The sequence below is a fragment of the Chiloscyllium plagiosum genome, unplaced genomic scaffold (assembly GCF_037043375.1).
Source record: "Chiloscyllium plagiosum isolate Xiang-an unplaced genomic scaffold, Cpla_swu_hap1 HiC_scaffold_29, whole genome shotgun sequence".
In the NCBI taxonomy this organism is placed as follows: domain Eukaryota; kingdom Metazoa; phylum Chordata; class Chondrichthyes; order Orectolobiformes; family Hemiscylliidae; genus Chiloscyllium; species Chiloscyllium plagiosum.
This window is the reverse complement of record NW_028270167.1, coordinates 7017360-7039761: the sequence shown is the minus strand read 5'-3', so window position 1 is coordinate 7039761 and position 22402 is coordinate 7017360. Positions and strand designations below refer to the sequence as shown.

The following is a 22402-nucleotide window of genomic DNA, read 5'->3' as shown; positions in this document are numbered from 1 at the left end:
CGTGATAAATGTATTCTAACTGAATTTATATAGTCGCCAGGGTGAAATTTATGTCAAACATTCAGTAACTGTGTTTGCTAAATATTTCAAACCATGACGCAATTTATTTGAAATCATCATTCCGCTTTCCAAACATTCCTACGTTGCTTGATAGTGATTCGCTGTCTTAAATTGTACATGTTATTTTCCTATTTCTATTTCATCATCTCCTCTTGAAAGTAACTTGTACTTTGTTTTAAACAAAAAATAGAAACTGCTGGAAAAACTCAGCTGGTCTGGCAGCAAATATGGAGAGGAAACAGTGTTTCGAGTCTGGTGACTCCTAGTTTTATTGTAGCTAATAAAAAAATACAATTAAAATTTCAGATTCTTGCTGTATTGCTAAACCTTTGAAGGAATTTAGAAATGACCACTGTCCTTTAGTGTCGTCTGGTCCTCAGGACTCCCTAATTAAACATCAGTGATAAATACTGGTCTTGCTACGTTCCAAGAATGAACAAATGAAAGTAACATTTTCTAAAGCTTATACATTTTGAAGAAATGTACAATCATCTTGATACTATGCACAGGAGAAGGTTCTCGGCGGGATAGATTTGCAACAGATAGAAAGATCATGGAGGTGAGCATTAACTCTTTTTTGCAGAATGTTAGACGTGGGTCAAAGATGAAGGATTAGGATTTCAGTTTTGGACTTTACAGAAAATTAAGTGTTATGCACGGGGGGAAAATGTCTCTTTTTTCTGGTTACTCCTTTATAATTTTAAAGAGATGGTGAGATGGAGGGAAATACCCACTTTGTGTGAAATTACTGGATTCCCTCGAGACAAGAGGCAGCGCAATGATGGATAAAGAGGGAAGTTCTACCAGAATTGTTTGGTTTTAAACCCCCTCATTTTTCTAAAGGCTGACAATATTAAGGAGATCGCTGACAAAATTACTTTGTAAATTCTGAGCCAAAATTAGTAAAAGGCATCGCTATATAATAGTGTTCAGATTCAGCCCAGCCTGTCCCCGGGTCATCAGTTTCCTCTTTTGGGATAAGTTCAGTTAGCTCTGTAAAGCAAATTCAACTTGTTTCCGTGTCTGTTTTCATAGTTCAAACAAGTTGTTATTTTCACTTTTAAGTTCCCATTTGTGTTTTTTGAGGAAGGTTTTTAACTTAATGTCAGCACATCGATACTTCAGATACCAGAGCAGGGACTTTTCCGAGAAGGGATGAGGAACTATATGAAGAGCCTTAGCTTGCAATGGTAGACAATGGAATCACAGCCACAGTCTCCCGGGTGGTGTCCTCCTAATCGAACACTGACATCCTACATTGCAAGGGGCCGCTTAATATTGCTGATCCAATCAGTTCAGAAACCTCAGCCACCATGACAGCTGACCTTTGCTGAGCTAGACAAGCAGAATGCTGGAAGAACACAGCAAGCATCAGAGGTGGAGTAGTCAACATTTCGAGTGTAACCCTTCTTCAGGACCCGAAATGCCGACTTCTCCAGATGCTGCCTGGCTTGCTGTGTTCTTCCAGCCTCCTGCCTGTCTACCTTGTATCCCAGCATCTGCAGTTTTTCTTGTCTCAGATCTTTGCTGAGTGCCAGGAAAATAAGGGAGTCTGTTCATCTTCAGTGGCCCTTACAGAGGAGGATAACAATCAAGTTTGTTGCTTTCTACAGGGAGGAACTAAAGAGTTTCCCATAGCTCTCTCCTCAGGTTTTGGAGCCTCCACTCACCAGGGAGGCAACTTCCATGCAGCTAAGGCCTTCCCACGTGGAGAAGGTACGTGAGGGGGCAATTAAAATGGTTGGCAATTGGGCCTTTAATTGGATCTGGTCAGCAGACAGTGTGCTACTGTTTCTCCACCCACTACACTACATCCTGATATGGCTCATCAGCATTTTACCCCTCAGGTCCACCATTCACTATACTTGCCCTGGCTCCTGATCCACCAGCATCCCCATTTAAAACTTTTATTCTTGTGTTTCAAATTCTCCATGGCCTTGTCGCTTTCTAACTGCATAATTCCATCCAGCCCATCTTCAGTCCCCTGAATGAAAGCAGCTGGATCCATCAGGACCTCCACCATAGGAAGAACAAAAAGGTAAGAACCAAATCTCACCTGCCAGGGCTAATGTTAAAACACGGGGTAAACCCTCCTGCTTAATTTAAAACCAGCAACACAGAAAAGATTTATCCCATTGTTGTTTCCATTCCAACAGTTCCCATCAGATTCACAGGACATGAAGGTGATGACCGTGCAGTAATCTGTAAAAATTTGAGTTGCCAAGAACTATGTAAAGTAAAAATTAACAACTTTATTTCTTAAAGTATAACCGAGAATAATTAAACTAACAACTATTTACATTTCCTTCCTCTAACCTATCTTTCGCTTTCCCTTCTATAGTACTATTCCGATAAAACTCCCAATTAAGATTTACAGAAAAATCCAAATTTTAAAACCAGCCAGCAGTCGAATCTTCTCCTTAACTTCATTGGTAGATTGGCTCTCCGGGTCAGTGTTGAACTTTTTCTCTGTGCAAACTTCTTATCTAGACAGGTACCTCTCAGAGAGTTCTGACTAGCAGTCTACAGCTGTTGGTCTGGTGGCAGTTCTCCTCCCAACTATTCAATTTTCCCCAGTCTTAAACCCCCAAAGCATCGGATTGTGTCATTGGCTTTTAAGATTGTCAATATACTCAATTCAAACTTGATTGGAATTTGGTATTTTCCAGTATACAATGTAAACTGATTCAAAGTTTGGGTGAAGATTTGTAGCTCGGGTGCTCATTGTTGTGGTTCTGTTCGCCGAGCTGGAAATTTTTGTTGCAAACGTTTCGTCCCCTGTCTAGTTGACATCCTCAGTGCTCAGTAAACTGATTGGCCTAATTCGAATCTGTTTTGTCGTTTCAGACAAGTAGCTAGCCCAGTAGCTGGAGCACATGTTACATTGTGTCTTATTGAGAACACTTGAGTCACTGCTAGCTTTTAACTCTCTTAAAGGTATAGTACACCCACATCTTCATAACACTAGGATCAAATCTTTCAGTGTTGGTACCAATCTAATCTATACCACCCATCTAGCTAATTCAGCCAGTTGTTCTACCACTCCAAACCCCAGGATTTGGTTGCTGTAGCAACATGCACTTTTACCTGTATGTTATAGCTTGCAGCTATGGATGGTGATTTAGAGACACTAACATACTTTCATAGCTAAGCAGGAACTTCTCCCATCCTACCATCTGCCATTGGCGTACGTTGAAAGGATTTATAAGTTAATACTTTCCTTGGCCACCAAATTCTGCAGTAGGACTCAAACTCAGAGTTTCTTACTCAGAGGCAGGGACTCTATGTAATGCAGCCCAAGATCTCTTCATCCAACCTTAAAGTGCTCCAAGATGTAATCTCAGTACTCTTCCAAATCTGGCCTCTTGCCCATCCCTGCCCAATGCCAGTATACAATAGTTAACTGCTCTTTCAGCTGCTTGGGTCCTGAGCTCTGGAATTGCTTCCCTAAACCTCTCTGCCTCTCTTGCATCCTTTAAGACCTAACTCTTTGACTAAGCTTTTGGTCCCTTGTCTGATCCCTTTATATGGATCAGTTTGTTTAATGACCGTACTGTGAAATGCCTTAGTGTTTTATTGTGTTCAATAGACTATGTGAAGGAGATAGAGAGATACTAAGGCAAAGAAAGGGTTGTATAATTGAGATGAAACAGAGGAAACACACTTCTGCGGCTGCACAGAGATAGAAATATGTACACAGATGTAGCGAGCTGCACATGTGGTGATGTCAGCCAGAGAGACAAGTTGGAGGTACAGTAATCAGCGTGATAAACCATTGGAAAAGCACCCAGTGGTCGAGCTAAAAATCACTGTGACTATTTACGAAACTGAATTCAGTTGTGAAAATGATCAAGTAAACAATTCAGTAATCATAAAACCCTTTTTGGTTTACCAATCTTTTAGTTTGGTTTCTGATGTTTTTTGAAGCTATTCAATAAACATTGCAGCTTTCTTTGGTCCTCAGAATTATTATACTTAATATTTAAGTGTTACCTACAGAAATTTCATGGTAGCCCTCAGTCCAATCTTCTCCATTGTCTCCCAAGCATGGATTCTAACCAAGGGCTTTATGAAATTAGGTTCTCCTCATTCATGGTATCTCTTACCTACTCCAAGAACAATGTCTGGTTTATCAAGTCTTCAAGTTGATAGGAGGATAAAACAGAAGGGAGATATTCTTATTAAATGAAGGGGAAAACCTCCACAAAATGATTTTAATGTGAGCAAATATGAAACCATTCACTTTGGAGTAGGGAAATTAAAAGGATTAACTTAAAAGGATAGGATAACTTTAAAGGACATCTTAAATGTTAAAGAAATGGCATCCAAAAAAATTCCAAACTCCAGAAACATCAGTCATTATAATGTTATGAAGAGGTACAGAAAAGACTGTAGGAATGCTACTCTTTATATTTAGAGGATGTGGAGACGCTGGTGCTGGACTGGGGTGGACAAGGTCAAATGTCACATGACACTAGGTTACAGTTCAACAGGTTCATTTGAAATTACAAGCCTTTGGAACGCTATCTCTTTGTCTGTTGGACTAGAACCTGGTGTTGTGTGACTTTGTATTTAGCGGAATGTAACATAGGAGCTAAAAAGAGTGATTCAGTTTTACAAAACCCTTATCAGACCAGACCTGGAATCAATGGGAGCAATTCTAAGCACCACACCTTAGGGTGAATATGCTGACCTTGGAAGGAGTATAGAACAGATTTACCAAAAATGATACTTGTATTCCAAAGGTTACATTGTAACTCGACTAAGATTGTAATCCCTCAACTGAAAAGGTTAAGAGAAAAGTTAATGTATCTTTTTAAAGATATTAAAGGGAGCACATAGCACGGCGAGATAAACAATGTTTACTGGTTGGAAAGTCTCAGAGGCGTTATCTAAAAAATAGTGATTGATCCTACAGTAGTGAAACTAGGACATAACTCTACAGATCAAGAAGATTAGAACTCTCTTCCACAAACAGCAATCAATGTTTGATTGATTGTTGATAAGGAAACCACAATCGATAGATTAGAGACACGCCGCAGAAAAGATTTACAAGAATATTGCCAGGGTCGGAGAGTTTATGTTATAGGGAGAGCCTGAATAGGCTGGGGCTGATTTTTTTTTTCTGGAGCATCATAGGCTGAGTGGTGACCTTATAGAGGTTTATAAAATCATGAGGGACATGGATAAGGTAAACAGACAATGTCTTTTCCCTGAGTGGGGAAGTCCAGAATTAGAGGGCATAGGTTTAAGGTGAGAGGGAAAAGATTTAAAAGGGAGCTAAGGGGCAACTCCTTCATGCAGAGGGTAGTGCATGTATGGAATGATCTACCAGAGGAAGTGTTGGAGGCTGGTACAATTACAATTACAAAGGCATCTGGATGGGTATATGAACAGGAAGGGTTTAAAGGGATATTGGCCAAGTGTTGGCAAATAGGACTAGATTGGTTTTGGATATCTGGACGAGCTGGAGTGAAGGGTCTGTTGCTGCGCTGTCCATCTCCATCTATGACTGATTTAATATGTAAGCAAAGGTTGGCAATTAACATTAGTTTCCCCATGCCAACCAATTGGCGCTCTCCTCTCATGACGCAAAATGTTCATTTTCCCCTTGAATTGATCTCCTTGCAAATTGTCCTGATGAGTGCGAGATGAAAAATGGTGACAAAATATTTTTTTTTCAGCAATACCCATGATAATTTTTTTTGTCAAATGTATTAAGAAAGATAGGACAAAGACAATGAGGCAGGCATGAATTGGGTCAGACATCAGTCAGGATTTCATTTAATGAGGATATAAGCTTAATGGAGTAAATGGCATGCAATTGTTCCTAGGCGTATAGCTGTATACAGAGTTATGCAGCACAGAAACAGACACTTTGGTCCAACCAATCCATGCTGAACATAATCCCAAACTCAGCTAGTCCCGTTGGCTTGCTCCTGGTCCATTTCCCTTCAAACCTTTCCTATTCATGTACCTATCCAAATGTCTTTTAAATGTTCTAATTGTACCCACATCCACAAGTTCCTCAGGAGTCATAGAATTATAATCGTAGAGTCATACAGCACAGAAACAGAACTTTTTTCAAACCAGTCCATGCTGAACATAATCCCAAACTAAACTGGTCCCACCTACCTGCTTCTGGCCCATATCCCTCCAAACATTTCCTATTCATGAATCTATCCAAATGTCTTTTAAATGTTGTGATTGTACCTGCATCCACCACTTTCTGTGTAAAAAAAATGCTTCATGTCTTTTTAAAATCTCTGTCCTTTTACCTTAAAAATGAGTCCCCAAGTCTTGAAAACCCCCATTCCAGAGAAAAGACAATTACCATTAACCCTATCTAAATCTCTCATGCCCCCTCCCCCACCAACCCACCCTCCCCTCCTGGCACCTTCCCCTGTCACCACAAGAAGTGCAATACCTGTGCCCACACCTCCCCCTTACTTTCATCCAAAGGATCCTTCCACATCTGACAGATTTACATGTATTTCCATGCATGTCATCTACTGCGTCTGTGCTCTTGATATGGTCTCCTCTACATTGGGGAGACAGGATGCCAACTTGCAGAATGTTTCAGAAAACATCTCTGGAACACAATAAACAACCCCACTGCCCCGTGGCCGAATGCTTTAACTCCCCCTCCCACTCTGCCAAGGACATGCAAGTCCTGGGCCTCCTCCACCACCAAACTCTAGCCACTCAAAGCCTGGAGGAAGAACAGCTTGGCACCCTCCAACCACACGGAATCAATGTGGACTTTACCAGTTTCCTCATTTCCCCTCCCCCCACCTTATCCCAGATCCAACCTTCCAACTCGGCACCACCCTCTTGAACTGTGCTCCCTGTTTGTCTTCCTTCCTCCTATCCACTCCACCCTCCTTTCAGATCTATCATCATCAGCCCCAACCTCCATCTACCTATTGCATTCCCAGCTACCTTCCTCCCAGCCACATTCCCCTTCCCATTTATCTCTCAGCCCCCTTGGGCCACTCCGTCATTCTTGATGAAGAGCTTATGCTCTAATCGTTGACTCTCCTTCTCCTCAGATACTGCCAAACCAAGAACAATCATGCCTTGAGTTGGTGTATGAGAGGGGTGATCACAAATGTTTGATGAAAGATACCACCTCAAATTTTAAACTTGGGAAAATTTTCAGGTAAGGGAGCAGCTTGATGTTTTACACAGCTTTGGATTTCAAAGAGTTCATTGCTGTTGAAAGAACAATTTAGCACAAAGTGTAAACTATTGAAGGCAGCCATTGATCAGATGGGATACTGAATTCAAGGTTCTTAATGCAAACACTAATATTTGAACTATTCCCTAACTCATGAAGATTGGAAAGTCAGTATTTGGACAGCATGGTGGCTCAGTGGTTAGCACTGCTGCCTCACAGCGCCAGGGATCCAGGTTTGATTTCAGACTTGGGCAAATGTCTGTGTGGAGTTTGCATATTCTCCCCGTGTCTGCACGGTTTTCCTCCGGGTGCTCCGGTTTCCACCCACAGTCCAAACATGTGCAGGTCAGGTGAATTGGCCATGTTAAATTGCCCATAGTGTTAGGTGCATTAGTCAGAGGGAAATGGATCTGGGTGGGTTACTCTTCATGAGGGTCGGTGTGGAGTTGTTGGGCCGAAGGGCCTGTTTCCACACTGTAGGAAATCTAATCTAATCATGATGTGCTTTACAGTTCCTATAAATATATAGGTTTTTTTAAAGCATCAGAAGCATATAATACGTATGGCTGTGTTAGTAATTTTCTTACCTTCAATGTGGAAGTTATAGTTTCAATTGAATCTGAGAGCACAGTCTATGCCAACCTTTCAATGCAGCCAAAAGGGACTGCCATATTGCTGAAGGGTCATTCATTCAATTGAGATATTAACCAGAGGCATTCAGTTAATCTAAAAATCAAACATTCTTCTTTAAAGAAGACTAGAGGAGGTCTCTATTTTTGTAAAAAAAAGGAGCCATAAAGATATTGGAATAAAAGTGTCTTTATAATTTTCACTAGTTAAACCAACAATTCCCAATTGACATTTAATGGCTCCAACATTCGTGCTTACATAAACATCTTTGCACTTACCATTCCCTCTAACCTATAGTTACCTCCAATGGTTTTGTTCATTCTAAACTGACCTTTCAATGATATCTTTGTACTTCATCAGTTTTTTATTTGTTGGGGGGATCCTTATGTGAAAATTGGTCACCATATTTGCCCATACAATCAATGATTATCCTTCAAACTTAACTAATTGGCTGAGAGAGGAACACCGCAGAATTCTAGATCAGTTAGCCTAAAAAATGTTTTTTGGCACTTATATTAGAGTCAATACAGCCCTTTATGTTGTTCGGTTGTTAATGGATTATGGGAGAGGCTCACAATTTTGTAATAGCTGCAAGGCTAATTGAAATTGTAAAATGTTAGTCATTATGGAAAGTACCCAACTGATCAAACAAAAAGGACTTTGCATTTGCTGTTGAGTTTATATTGGGTATGGAAATCTTATCTGAGTTTGTCTGGCAAAGTTAGTGAGGAGAGAGGTAGTTCAGGAATTTCTAGGTTCACTGCAGCTGTTATTGGGGAAAATCTGCATAGGCAGCTTTGCAAAACCTACATGAGGTCAGCAGCAAGCTAAGATGGGAGCAAGGATGGCAATGGACTCACAGTATCATTGGGAATTTAAATCCACCACAGACAGTTATGTGCAGGTGAATGCAATTCTAGTCAAAATTGTCAATGTTGTTGGATAGCATGAGCAATTCCAGTACCAATCATCATGGTGACTTCTATCACTAAACTCTGGTATTAGTGACATTTGGATGTGTGGGGAAGCAGCAGTTTAAAAGCATAGATCTTTTTATCTTTTATCTAGCCCATGAATCATTCCAAAGCTCATGGTGGAAGAATTCAGATGTCTAGTCATCTGTTTTGCCTGTTCCTATAAGACTCAACCTGTCCTCATTATACATGCTTGAATGTGAGTCAGGATTCACAACTGCACTAGTTCAACTCGAGCTGTGCTGACAAGTGAAGTGAGTTGTTGAATATACTTAATTGATATTTCTTGTGCTTACAAGGTGTTATTCTTTCTATGTTCTTTTTAGTCAACATATCAATGTTTATTTCTACAACATTAAGAGGTGTTAAGACTTGATCAACAGCTTATGTAAATCTAAAATTATCACATTGGGCATTTGGCCATAGAAGCTCATTAGAAAATACTAGACTATCGATATTATGCCAGGAACAATCCATTGGGGAATGGAGAACCATCTATATAACTAAAACCAAGACAGAGTTCATGATGTTTAAATAAAAGTAAGGGTTCATGATTTCATGATTAAGGGTTCATGATTATCAGTTCAGGTGAAAACCATTGGCAGAGAAATAAGGTAACACTGAACTCCAAACTGGAGAATAATCTATCTGCTCTGAAGTAATACATTGCTATATTAAGTAGTCGAGTTTGAGAATAGTTACAATCTAGTTGTGAGTTTGTTGCTTCTATGTCTAAAGTAATTCCAGGGTAGTTCAAAGCTATAGTGACAACAGAAAAAAGGGCTGCAGAAATATACCTAAAATCTTGTAACCGCCAATAAAGAAAAACAAGTTAATGTCTTGTGTTGGAGATCCCGGCCAAAAATGGAACAAAAGTAGGTGAGCTCCTTTTTAGGTCTTACCAAACAAAGAAGGGAAAAGAGCAATTTTAAAACTGTAGTCAGATTGCACTGAGTCCATTTATACTTGTTTGGAGACTTGCAACAACTAAGCAAGGGAGTCACGGTTTACAAACGTCTCACTAATGAATGGTCAAACTTATGAACATGATCCCTTACAGGGGTAATTTTAAAGACCGGCGTACAAATATGAATGTCTGCTTTACATTGTCCTGCATTGCACTGCTGCCCCACAGTGCAAGGAACCCGGGTTCGATTCCAGCCTTGGGCGAATGCCTGTGTGGAGTTTGTACATTCTCCCCATGTCTGTCTGGGATTCTTCAGGGTGCTCCTGTTTCCTCCCATAATCCAAAGATGCACAGGTTAGGTGAATTGACCACGTTAAATTGTCCAGAGTGTTCAGGGATGTGTAGGTTAGGTGCATTAGTCAGGGGTAAATATAGGATGATATAGCAGGGGAATAGGTCTGAGTGGGTTACTCTTTGGAGGGTTGGTGTGGACTTGTTGGACTGAATGGCCTGTTTCCACACTGTAGGGATTCAATGATTCCATTTCTATGATTCGAAGCATTGTCTTCTCTCTTGAGTACAAATTGACTTGAAAGTAGACTCCAGAACAGAACCTGTTCACAATGCTGGAACTGCTTGTATGCTTTAAGATTTATTTCTATGTGTTAGAGGGGATAATTGCAATTAGCCAACAATACATGGGTCAGAATGGAGATAAAAAGATCAGTCTGTCCTGTCTTGATCCCTGCTGATTAGTTCTGACTTGCAGCTGCTAGGATAGGTCAGGCTGGGCACAAAGCCTTTGCCAGGCTGAATTCTTTATCCATACTTCTTAAAAAACATTCATTTCAGGGATGAGGTGCCACTGCCAATCCCAGAATTTGCTGCCAATTGCACGACTGTCCTTTATACAGTAATGGTGAGCAATCTCCTTGAAAACTGACTATATCACTCAGCCAGTTCAGAGGGCAATGAACAGTCATAGAGATGTATAGCATGGAAAGAGACCTTTTGGTCCAACTTCTCCATGTTAACCAGATATCCTAGATTAATCTAGTCCCATTTGCCAGCAATTGGCCCATATCCCTCTAACCCCTTCCTATTCATATATCCATCCAGATACCTTTTCAATGTTGTAATTGTACCAGCCTCCACAACTTCATCTGGACACTCACCACCCTCTGCATGAAAAAGCTGCCCGTTAGGTCGCTTTTAAACCTTTCCCCTCTCACCTTAAACCATTACCCTCTAGTTTTGGACTCCCCTACCCTGGGGAAAAGACCTTGGCTATTAACCCAGCCATGCCCCTCATAGTTTTATAAATTTCTATAAGGTCACCTCTCAGCCTTCAACACTCCAGGGAAAATAGCTCCAGCCTATTGAGCCTCTCCCTTCAGCTCAAACCCTCCAACCCTGGCAGCATCCTTGTAAATCTTTTCTGAACTCATTCAAGTTTCACAATATCCTTCCAATAGCAGGAAGACCAGAATTGAATGCAGTATTCCACAAGTGGCCTAACCAATGTTCTGTATTGTTGTAAATGACCTCCCAACATCTCTACTCAATGCACTAACCAACAAGGGCAAGCATACCAATCACCTTCTTCACGATTCTGTCTACCTGTGACTCCACTTTCAAGGATATTTGAACCTAAACTCCATAGTCTCTTTGTTCAGCAACACTCCCCAGGACATTACCATTAAGGTTTCTAAGTCCTGCCCTAATTTGCCTTTCCAAAATACAGCACCTCACATTTATCTAAATTAAACTCAATCTGCCACACAATCCCATTGCTATGGATAAGCTTTCACGTGTAGGCCAGACCAGGTAAGGGTAACAGACTTCCTTCTCTGAAGAATATTAGTGGACCAGATTTCTTTTTAACAAACCAATAGCTAGATGCTCCCCATTACACGCCAGTTGATATGTAAGGATTTCAACTTATATTTCAGTCCTAAGTGACATAACCACCATGCTGACATTTCATGACACTTAACCTAGACTCAGTCAAGAAGAATGTGCACTTGTGTAAGGTAAGGTATTTAGAACAGCTAGTACACATGAACAGTGCACCAGCTGCAAAGACTATATTCAACAAAGAGAAAATATAATTATCATAACTGACAAATTCAAGTCTCTAGCTAATTGAAAAATGGCTTTTCCAAGTAAATTGCTTCAGAATATCAATGTAAATGCCCCATGCAGCTGCTACTATTTAATCATAACTTATGGTGATGTGTTCAGTTAAACTGCAAAATCTGCAGTGTATTTTGTACAATAATTTTTTTTAAAAAAGGCTTCCAGCTACAAGGATCATGGTTTAAAACTTATTTTGCAAAATTGCAGAATGGCAATATTAATCCAGTACAAGGTTAAACATAGGAATATCATAAACAAGTTAGGCATTTTTGTGGTAATATTGTGAATATTAAAGAACAAGAATGTTTCCAGCTGCTGGTAGATAGGAAACAGTGTTTTAAAATAATTAACAAAAGAAACAGAGGGCTCAGGAAAAAAAACACATTTCTTATGATCTGGAATGCTCTACCAGAAAGGATAATTGAAGCAGATTCAAAAATAACTTCCAAAGGGGAATTGGTTAAATACTTCAAGGGAAATAAGGAAATTGTTGACTTATGGAGGAAGAGCAGGGGATGCACTAATTGGACAGACCATTTAAAGAGTTGGAACAGGCACAATGGGCTGAATGACTTCCTTTTGTGATGTATTATTCTATGATCCAACAGTAATTTCACATTTATGTGCAAAAGTCTAAAATGCGAAAATGCTTGTGTGAAATTTTCCATGAAAGAGTTCATGGATTTCTTTGCATTCCCACCTGCAGTTTTTACTGTACAAATTTATCCATTTACTTTAAATATATATGGCAAACCTTTTAAAATACTGCAAATCAGATTCAAGCTGAACAGAAGAAATTAAACACAAAAATTATTTTTCATAGAGAGGAAGGCAAATATTAAAAAGGGTGAGCAGGAATCTTTCGAACACTATAAACCAAGTGTATGTGAGGGAAAAGATTTATATATGAAAAAAAAAACTTATACATCATTTTGGAGGTATGCTGGCAATTTGTTTAAACTAGGCCTTCCCAAAGTGGATGTTGCAAGCTACAATTTTGGGGTTGCAGGTTATCGGATACTAATGTCCAGTATGGAGCTCTGGCCATGTTACATCACGTGCTCCAATTCTAATTGGCCATCAGTGTCACTTCTAAGTGGGGTCATGGCAATTTTCAAACTTGAAATGAGGTTATAGTGGAACATTGTTTGGGGCACATTTTGATACCAGTTTTCCTAAGCTATGTCAGATCATCTCCTTTGAAATAAGGATCCCAGATCTTTCCAAGGACTGCAGAAGAGGGTCCCAGGACCTCCATGTCCTCAATACACAGCACAAACAACAACTTGCATTTATATGGTGTATTATCGTTAAATATCCCAAAGCACTCCACAGGAGCATTTAAAATTGCAGCACTTGCAATGGAGGAGATAAAGAAGCCAGCAACAGAGGACTTGAGAGGCTGAATACTGAACGTTTCCTCCTATGGGTGCCAACTAGAACTGGGGGACACATTTCCAGAATAAGAGGTCTCCCTTTTAAAATAGAAAGGAGGAGAATGCTTTTCTTTCAAAGGTGCACTAATCTGTGGAATTTGCTTCTCCAAAAAGCAGTGAGGTTGGGTTGCTGAAGTTATTAAAGGCTGAACTAGATATGTGATAGACAAAGGAGATATGGGTGAAAGATGGGGTAGGGCAGGCTTGGCAGACTGAAGTTGTGACCACAACCTGATTAATCATGATTTTATTAAATGGCATAGCAGGTTGAGTTAAATGCCCTATTTCATCTCCTAATTCTTATGTTTCTATAAACAAATTTATTTTCCTTTTAGAAACACCAGAGGGATACTCAGCAGAAAAAAAATGTCTTTATGTCAGTGAGAGGGATATGATTCTTAAGCAGATAATTGGATAAGAATCCCCCACTGTGGAAACCCAGTGGATCCTCTGTTTCTGTACTGCAATCTTAATTTGCAACATTTGGGCCGCTGTGGGTCCCTCAGGTCTGCTGTTGTACTGAAACCAGGTAGACATCCAATTACAAGTCTGTACCAAATCTTCACTAGATCACACTAAGAGCTGAACTCAAAATTCCAGGTGAATTCAGAGTGGGTGAATTATTAATATACTGTGCCCTACTGGCAGTTTAGTTTGAGAAGAAGAGAATACCGAGGCATTAATCAATAAAAAGAAATAGACTAAGGAAAATGCAGGTTAAAGCTAGACTGTCAGATGGATAGATATTAATTACAGCATCTTAACAGAACAGGAAGAAATGTATCTGAGATGCAAGCAACGTTGAGTAGATAAGAAGTGATGAGACATACAGGGGCACAGGGAAATCAATGAAAAGAATGGCAGGTATAGAAAATGAAAGAAGATGTCATACTGATAAAGAGTAAATACAATGTCCTTTACTTCAGAGAGTGAGGATAACACATTTTGTGAGTGCAAAACTGATGGATGTTTCTCAACACTTAAGCATGCTAATTTGATGGGGCAATGCAGAGAGACTTATTCCATCCATAATTCATGCCACATCTGTCAGTCATACCTTTGATAGGACAGAGCAGAGGGAACTTAACACTATGTATAATATAAGTTTTACAATCTCTGACAGTGTTTGACAGGGATAGTTTAAAGAAAACTTTAATCTGTATCTAACCCAGTGCTGTCCCTGCCCTTGGAGTGTTTGATGGGAGAGTATGGAGAGAGCTTTACTCTGTATCTAGCCCCATGTTATACTTGGCCTGAAGTATTTGAAGTTGATACTTAATGTCAAAGATAGAAAGGTATTTCTGATCATAGTGAGCTCCAAATCTGATGCCTCCAAAAGTGGAGATACATTTGCTCCATATAACGAATAATCTGTTAATTAAGCAAGTGATATTAAATATTTGTTTAAAATAGTAGCTGCAAATCTTTGAGGGAATTAAATATAAAAAAAACACATGCCTTAAAAATGCAAACTTTTTATTTTTCTCAAGATTAACTCTAAACTTCAGAATGAATAGAATAAATGCCAAAAACATGCTTGCAGTACCTCTCTTGGGAATCCTTTCCACTTGTCTCATGGTATTTGAATCTAAATTGCAAATTTCAAATACACACAGAACAAACGTGATCACTGAATAATATCAGCTATATGTCAATAAAAGAATATTCAGTGAACTGTGGAAAGTCCAGTCTCAAACATGGTTTTAAACAGAACTTATAATAAATACCATTGTTATCTCCAGGTTATAGATTATCTGTACTTTTCCTCAATGGTTAAGTTAATGAAAGTGAAGGATAACCAGACAATGTCGACCAGAAAACCAGACAATGTAACCCAGACAATGTAACTGTTCTTCACTGATTCCAACCAAGGTGATTGTAAAGCTGTGCCAACTTGAAGTTCTTCATTTGTGATATTTGATTAAGGATGTACATATGGCTCACAGATGAAGATAATAGTGTATTTAGCTATAATGTTTCTATATTGTGCCCTCCTCCACCCCAGTCAGACATCCTCAATGTCACCAGGCCAGGAAAGATTTTCTGCTGATATTCACTGTCTTGGCGTGTCTGTGAAGAATGGCAACCCCAGCAAGAAATCAGACTAATAAATGGGTCACAGTATTCGAAAGTAGAGAAAAAGGAGAGAGAACTATTTTCAAAAAGATTAAAACCAATTTACACATATCTTAACCTATAAATGATTATGAATTCTGATTGTTCTCCAGACCTCCACTGACAACACATTTGCTTACATATAAATTCAGATCCAGTCCCTATTTAGAACACATACATTTTTGTGAATACAATCATCTTGATACATTCATATAACTGCAAGAGTATTGAATGAAAGTGTGGAATATCTATATTGGTAGTATGAATTACCCAAACATTACAATTCAGTCTCCCTAAATTCAAAAGCACTGCAGAAGTTATGTCAGTTGTAATTGTCCAGACATAGTTTCAGCTTTAATAATGCCTGTACACAGGGCCATTAGAAAAGATAACAATTTATCATAGGTGGCTTAGAGTTCACACAATCTGCAAGTTCACATCAATCATTACTTCATTTTCCAATAAAACATTGGCCTCAAGCTGTTTCTGCCTATATAATTGGAGCATTAAAAGAAACAAAATGGCAACTTTGAATTTAACACTAATGCAAATAATTAACAGCTTTTGCTTTTTGGTTAGTTTAAAGAGTTGACAGTTAAACGCAGACTTTTTAAGTAGTGGGGGCTATGTACTATTGGATTCCATTGGTTTCTGGGCCTCAATATTTATATGGAAGAATGTGTTGGAACATCAGCAAGATAATTTATGAGGATACAAAAGCATGACTATCTATCAGCATTTTAAATAACATTTAGATGAATTAATTAATCTATTATATATTATTTTATGACGAGTGAATACCAGAAATTTGGGTATGGGCCTGAATTCGTTTGAATGAATTTTAAAAATCCGCTGATTCCCCTCCCCATCCCTAACACCTGCTCACACCATCACCCAAATTCCTCATGTGCACTTGTCATTTAAACAGCCAACACAAAAAGGTTATATTTCATCCTTAAATGCTGTTTGGAAACTTTTATGTTTGGTGCAAGCTCCATTTTTACCAAAACAGAGAAAATCTTCTAAATAGTCTCGATTTTTCCTGAATTCATTGTAAATGTCCTCTTCTGAAAACTCTCCAAGGTAAGCCTGGCACATTTTGAACAACCTATAGGAGTTAGACAGATGTGTTAATGATCCAAACAAGAGAAATACAATTAAAAATTGAAAAGTAGCAAGTAAATGGAGGAGAACTAAAAGAACAGATAATTTTTGGAAAGACACACAGTGAACCAGTCAGTATTTGAAAATGAAAATGCCAAACATTGCACTGTCTTTCAAATACTCATAGGTTGCTGCATGTTTCCAAATTAGTTTTGTGAACAGAAGAAACTTTAGGTTTCTAATGTCCAGCCTGCTGTTTCAATTCAATTTATACTGAAGAATTTGTGTTACTAGTTATCAATATAATTGTATTTTTTTTTCCTAAATTACCTTTTGTGCATTCTTCTCTTTAATTATCCGAATATAACGATTATTTTTCAATCTGAATTACTGAGTAAACTGCCTGTCCAAAAGTCTGCCAATCCAGTTCTTTGACCAGAAAGACATTTACAGTGATTATTATTTGATCCTCCCTATCCTGGTTTCAACTCAGTTTATTGCACACTGGCCTAGTAATTCAACACATAGCTGTGTGTACAATCTTATCTGTTGTGCTTCAATTGATAGAATTCCAAACACTTCTGAATTAGAAAGTTGTGGCTTCAATTCCTAGTCAGTTATGTGATCATAAAATTTGACATTGACTCTCCATGCTGGACTAATAAGCTGTTGTGGCACAGTGATAATGTCCCTACATCTGAGCCAGGAGACCTAGGTTCATGTCCCATCCACTCCAGAGGTGTGCCACGACATCTCTGAACAGGTTAATTAGACAATACTATGGAGTACTGCAATTTTGGTTTTAGAGATACCGGCTTCTGGATGAGACATCAAACAGGCCCCACCTCGCCTTTCAGAGTGTCACAGTGTCCTGTGGTCCTACGAACGTAAATGATCCCATGGGATTATTTCAAACAAGAGCAGTTATCCTGGCAAGTTCCAGGTGATTATTTATCCCTTGATCTCTTGATTAACAGCCCATACACATGATAGATGAAAAGTACAATATAAATGCAAGATTTTCTTTCTTTGCTGTCCACAAAATGAAGTACATCAATACTGTACTTTTGATGTACGGTATTTATAAGCATTTTGAAACATTTCTGAGCAATGCATGAATGCAAGAGTTCCTCCACACATGATAGTATCACTGAGGCAATCTTCACTTTGAAGTTTGTGATGGTTTTAAGTGAGAAGACTGCAAGTCCATTAAGAATAGAAACCTGTGATTGTTTGAGTTAGCCATATCAAACTAGGTGACATCTTTAACAGAATTACTACCATGTCCTATTATTTCTGGAAATTCAGTGCCAAAACTACACAGAAACAATTGTTTAGTTGCGAGTCAATCCACCAAACATTCCCCTGTAACATTTCAACTTATCAACTACACTTATCAAAACATAAATATGTTATCCATCAAAATCTCTAAAGTGAAGAGATACATACAATGGAATATAATAGCTACTACACTTTAGTTATTCAAATTACTGTTTTTGTAATATGTTTACCGTCCTGGCCATGGTCCACTCATCATCATCACTCCTGTAAAATCTTCAGTCTCTAGTCCAGGGCCTGATAGACGTTTAATGCCATTCACCTCTATTACGCCATGCCTGCAAAGCATTAATGGAACAAAAATATAATTTGCACAGGGCTCTATGTCAAGTCACAATGGGGTATGCTCTTAATTATAGATTCAGTACCAGCAAAATCTAACAATGTGGTAGAAGTCTTTTGGAGAAACAAATCTTGACAAATGTGCTGAACCGAATGCCTGATTTAATAATACAGACACAACAGCACAAGACATATCATTAAATGCACACTTTGTTCCAAGATATATCTAAGTATTTAATATGTTTTCAACACACAACAGAACTTTTAAAATAAAAATTGCCTTTTTTGTTCTCCTCTTTTGAAATACCAACTTTTACAGAAGTTGGGTGTCATAGTGCCCTATGACACCTCAGTGAAATGATTATTCTTTATGTGTTAGGAAGAAGCTGGACTGTGACAAGCTTAATTGGAAGAAATAAGCACTGGATTAAGTGATGATAGATGAAATGTATAATGGAAAAGAAGAAGCTCATTTACTGAGTTACTAATCTGGGAATACAGTCTGGTCTTGATTTTGATCACAAATGTCTCTATTTTGCCATTGGAGAGTCAATAGAAAGTGTTATTTATTCTCAATGCTCTACAGTCATCAAATGTTGACACTGAACTATCCTTGCCAATTATCATAGTGTGCTTTGTGCTCTGTGAAATCAAACTCATACTGCTGACAACACTGTTTATTTTCAGTGTTCAATAATTACAACTTATATCAAAATTTGAAAATAACTATCATTATTCCATGCTGTAGGTAATTCTCAAAAAACTTTTCGGACATGGGGCAAGTAACCTTTATAGTAGTTAAAAAATAATTGTAATCTATTCATATAATTTCTTGGACTCCTTGAGGCCTGGAACACCCTGCAGAGATATTGCACAAGCCCTGAAGCTGTGCTTGAACCCCAATTTGAACAGAAGAAGAGCTCTTACTTAAGTATCTTTTTTATCTTTATTGTACCTCAAAATGGTGCTGTATTGTGGTGGCAAAATACTTCAAGATTTATGTGACAATAAATAAATCATTCATCAATTGCTCATTAAAATTATTTCTTGATAAAACATTAAAACCTGAATAAAGCCAATTCATACCTCTTATAAACAAATAATTTTCAGAAACAATCAAGTCATGTGATTACAGATTACATTACAGTGTGGAAACAGGCCCTTCGGCCCAACAAGTCCACACCGACCCGCCGAAGCGAACCCACCCATACCCCTACATTTACCCCTTACCTAACACTACGGGTAATTTAGTATGGCCAATTCACCTGACCCTGCACATCTTTGGACTGTGGGAGGAAACCGGAGCACCCGGAGGAAACCCACGCAGACACGGGGAGAACGTGCAAACTCCACACAGTCAGTCGCCACCTTGTTCTATCAAATGATGTTTTAAAATCTCCGATCTGAACCATAAGTAGTATCAGTTGAAATTTCAGTCAGATCTTTTTATATAATTGTTAATTATCATGATATCTATATTATCTTCACAAATCCCAAAACCTTCTAAGATCTCTGTATTCCTTCATCTCTAATATTTTGAACCTTCACTTGACTAGACCTTAAGCGCTGAAATTCCTTTCCTACACCTCACTAACTCTTTTTCACTCTTTAAAAACCTCCTTAAATTTCTTCAAACAAATGTGCAGCTTCTTATGTGATTTAACATCAAAGTTTGCATTATAACACTCCTGGGATGTTTTATTGCATTAAAAGTGCTACATAAATAAAAGCTGTTGTTGAGCCATTAGTCCCTTTCTACATAGTCACTTAAATGTCTGCAATAACGCACTCGCAAGTAGCTGCATTTACATAAAAATACAGATTATTATTGAAGTATAAAAATAATTCTACTATGAAATCATTCATAATTGCTGAATTATGACACGTAATCTTGGTTCAAAAATATCTTTATACACGATTATTCATTTTTAAGCCATTCACAAAATTGTACAAGACAAGTAAGGAAGGGGACTTGTCTGGGATTGTGTAAAGGGTCAACTGACAGAAACTCACTTTTCCCAACTCTGGGAGCAGCATTTCTCCAAAGCATCGGTGTAATCAGATTCATTCAATACTGCTTTCCCTTCTTTCACTGCAGAGATTTTTGATTCCCACTTCGAAAGATATTCCTGCATCTTTACAGCACAGAGTGAATAACAATTGTCATTGTTTAAAACTGAAAGTAAAGTCTGTTCTTTTGATAACTACCATACTTTTCTTCTACAGCTGCACAATTTACCATATTGGAATAACAAACTCCCATTCTCAGCCTAAGGTTCTTCATCAAGAGAATTTCTTGCAGTTCCAAACTCCAGTGATACCCATCATATTATTCTCAACTTTGTGTGAGCTTATGGATTAAAATAACTGCCCTCAATGAGTTCAAACATTCTTCAATTCCCAGCAAGATAAAAAGAGGAAGGAATTTGTTATGTGTTGTTCTAATGTTCTTTACTGAAACAAAAAACACCTGGGAAAGATCTGGCTTCCTCTATCAGGACTACTTCTTAGAATGTATTCAAATATCATGCTAACAGGAATGTATTTGTTGTATAAATTAATTTAATAGCAACTAGCAATTAACAACTGATTATGTAGAAAGATGTCACCTACAGCAATTACAAAACATGCTGACTGCAATGAGAATCTAACATTACTCATGAAATTTTTAATAATGAATTCAAAAATGTTGTGGGACAGCCCCACCTTATCTCTGCCACTGATTTATCCACAGCTCTTTATGCTGACTGGTAGAGCACTCAAAACAAATTTGCCAGTTTCATATTTAGAAATCTTTAAAACTTAGTGAGGCAACTGATAACAAAATAAAATTTAACTGTTTGACAGATCTGATTGTCAAAACTCATTTTATATACAAAGAAATACTATTTCCTGGTCCACTCAACCAGTACAGATACTGGAGATATGACTACACTCTACACTTCTGCAAAGCTTACTAAAAATAATTTAAATTTACATAGTGCCTTTCAGAATGTCACAAAGTTACACATAGTCAAAGAAGCACTTAAAGTGTAGCCACCATTATATTGCAGGCATTTTGAATTTGCTTTTTAAAAGCATAAATATATATGTTACTAAAATTTTATTATTTTAAATTGTAGTCATATAGCACAGAAACAGACTCTCCAGTCCAACTCACCCATGCCGACCAAGTTTCCCAAACTAAACTAGTCATTTGTCTCCGTTTGGCCCATATCTCTCACTCCTATTCTCTCATTCCTCATTCCTATTCGTGTACCTGTCCAAATGTCTTTTAAAGGTTGTAACAGTACCCACATCTTCCATTTTCTCTAGCAATTCATTCCATATTCACACCACCCTCTGTGAAAAAGTTCCTCCTAGGTCCCTTTTAAAATTTCCCCTCTCACCTTAAAATTATGCCCTCTAGTTTTGAATTTTACTACCCTGGGGAAAAGACCTTTGCTATTCACCTTATCTATGCCCCTCATGATTTTATACATCTCTATAAAGTCACCCCCTAGCTCTCACTCTCCAGAGAAAAAAGTCCCAAGCCTCTCCCCAAAACTCAAACCTTCCAATCCTAGTAACATCCTTGAAAACCTTTTCTATGCTCTAATTTAATAAAAAATTTAATATTTGTACTGAAAACAATTTTTGAATTGACAGAAATAAACTGTACAGCTATTTTGTGAACCTGATTGAATTAAATGTTATGAAGAAAACGGTGATATGTAGTTACAGTTAAAAGGCTGAGTTTACAGAAAATAAAAGAAAACTGAGTAAGTCTCTAAGTGGGGGGGTACAAATTCCAAAGAGCAGTCAGTAATCGTATAGTGCATTCAACCTACCTGATATGAAATTGCTCTGCAGGAGTCACACTTCAAATAATCAGGCATATGGCCAGAGTGAAACTCCTCGTCATTCAGATTAGGTGATTTCATCTCAATTGTCCCCGATTCTTGAAATTGCCCCGAACTTTGAGAAGCATACTTTCTTTGCTTATCCTTCTGATCACCTGCACTGGTGCTGTTGCACAGACATATAGTTAGAACTGCCACAATAAGAAACCTCATAATGGCCGCTGTGATGATTATTGACACTATATTGCAATCGAGGTTATTGAATATACAGAAGCAAAGGCTGGCATTAAAGATTTCAAATGCTGACGTGGTACTCCTTGGTCTCCTTGTGCTGCACCAATCAGGAAATGAAAAGTAGCAGCTGTGTGATATTAAAACATACTGGAGGAAAGGAA

The 22402-nt window shown here is 38.3% G+C and overlaps 1 protein-coding gene and 1 long non-coding RNA gene across 2 annotated transcripts; one reads left to right on the top strand and one right to left on the bottom strand.

The window, feature by feature from the left end:
* Nucleotides 1-408: 408 nt before the first annotated feature.
* On the top strand, nucleotides 409-21891 carry LOC148142243 (uncharacterized). The gene is made up of 3 exons (XR_015751966.1): nucleotides 409-619; nucleotides 2030-2098; nucleotides 20392-21891. It is a non-coding gene; the product is annotated as an uncharacterized LOC148142243 (long non-coding RNA).
* LOC122540541 (marginal zone B- and B1-cell-specific protein-like) lies at nucleotides 14792-22361 on the bottom strand. The gene is made up of 4 exons (XM_043676406.2): nucleotides 21996-22361; nucleotides 20179-20300; nucleotides 18057-18161; nucleotides 14792-16549 (listed from the first exon to the last, which is right to left on the bottom strand). Exons 1-4 carry the CDS (start codon nucleotides 22218-22220, stop codon nucleotides 16384-16386), a joined length of 618 nt encoding a protein of 205 aa, XP_043532341.2. The 5' UTR covers nucleotides 22221-22361; the 3' UTR covers nucleotides 14792-16383.
* Nucleotides 22362-22402: the final 41 nt, after the last annotated feature.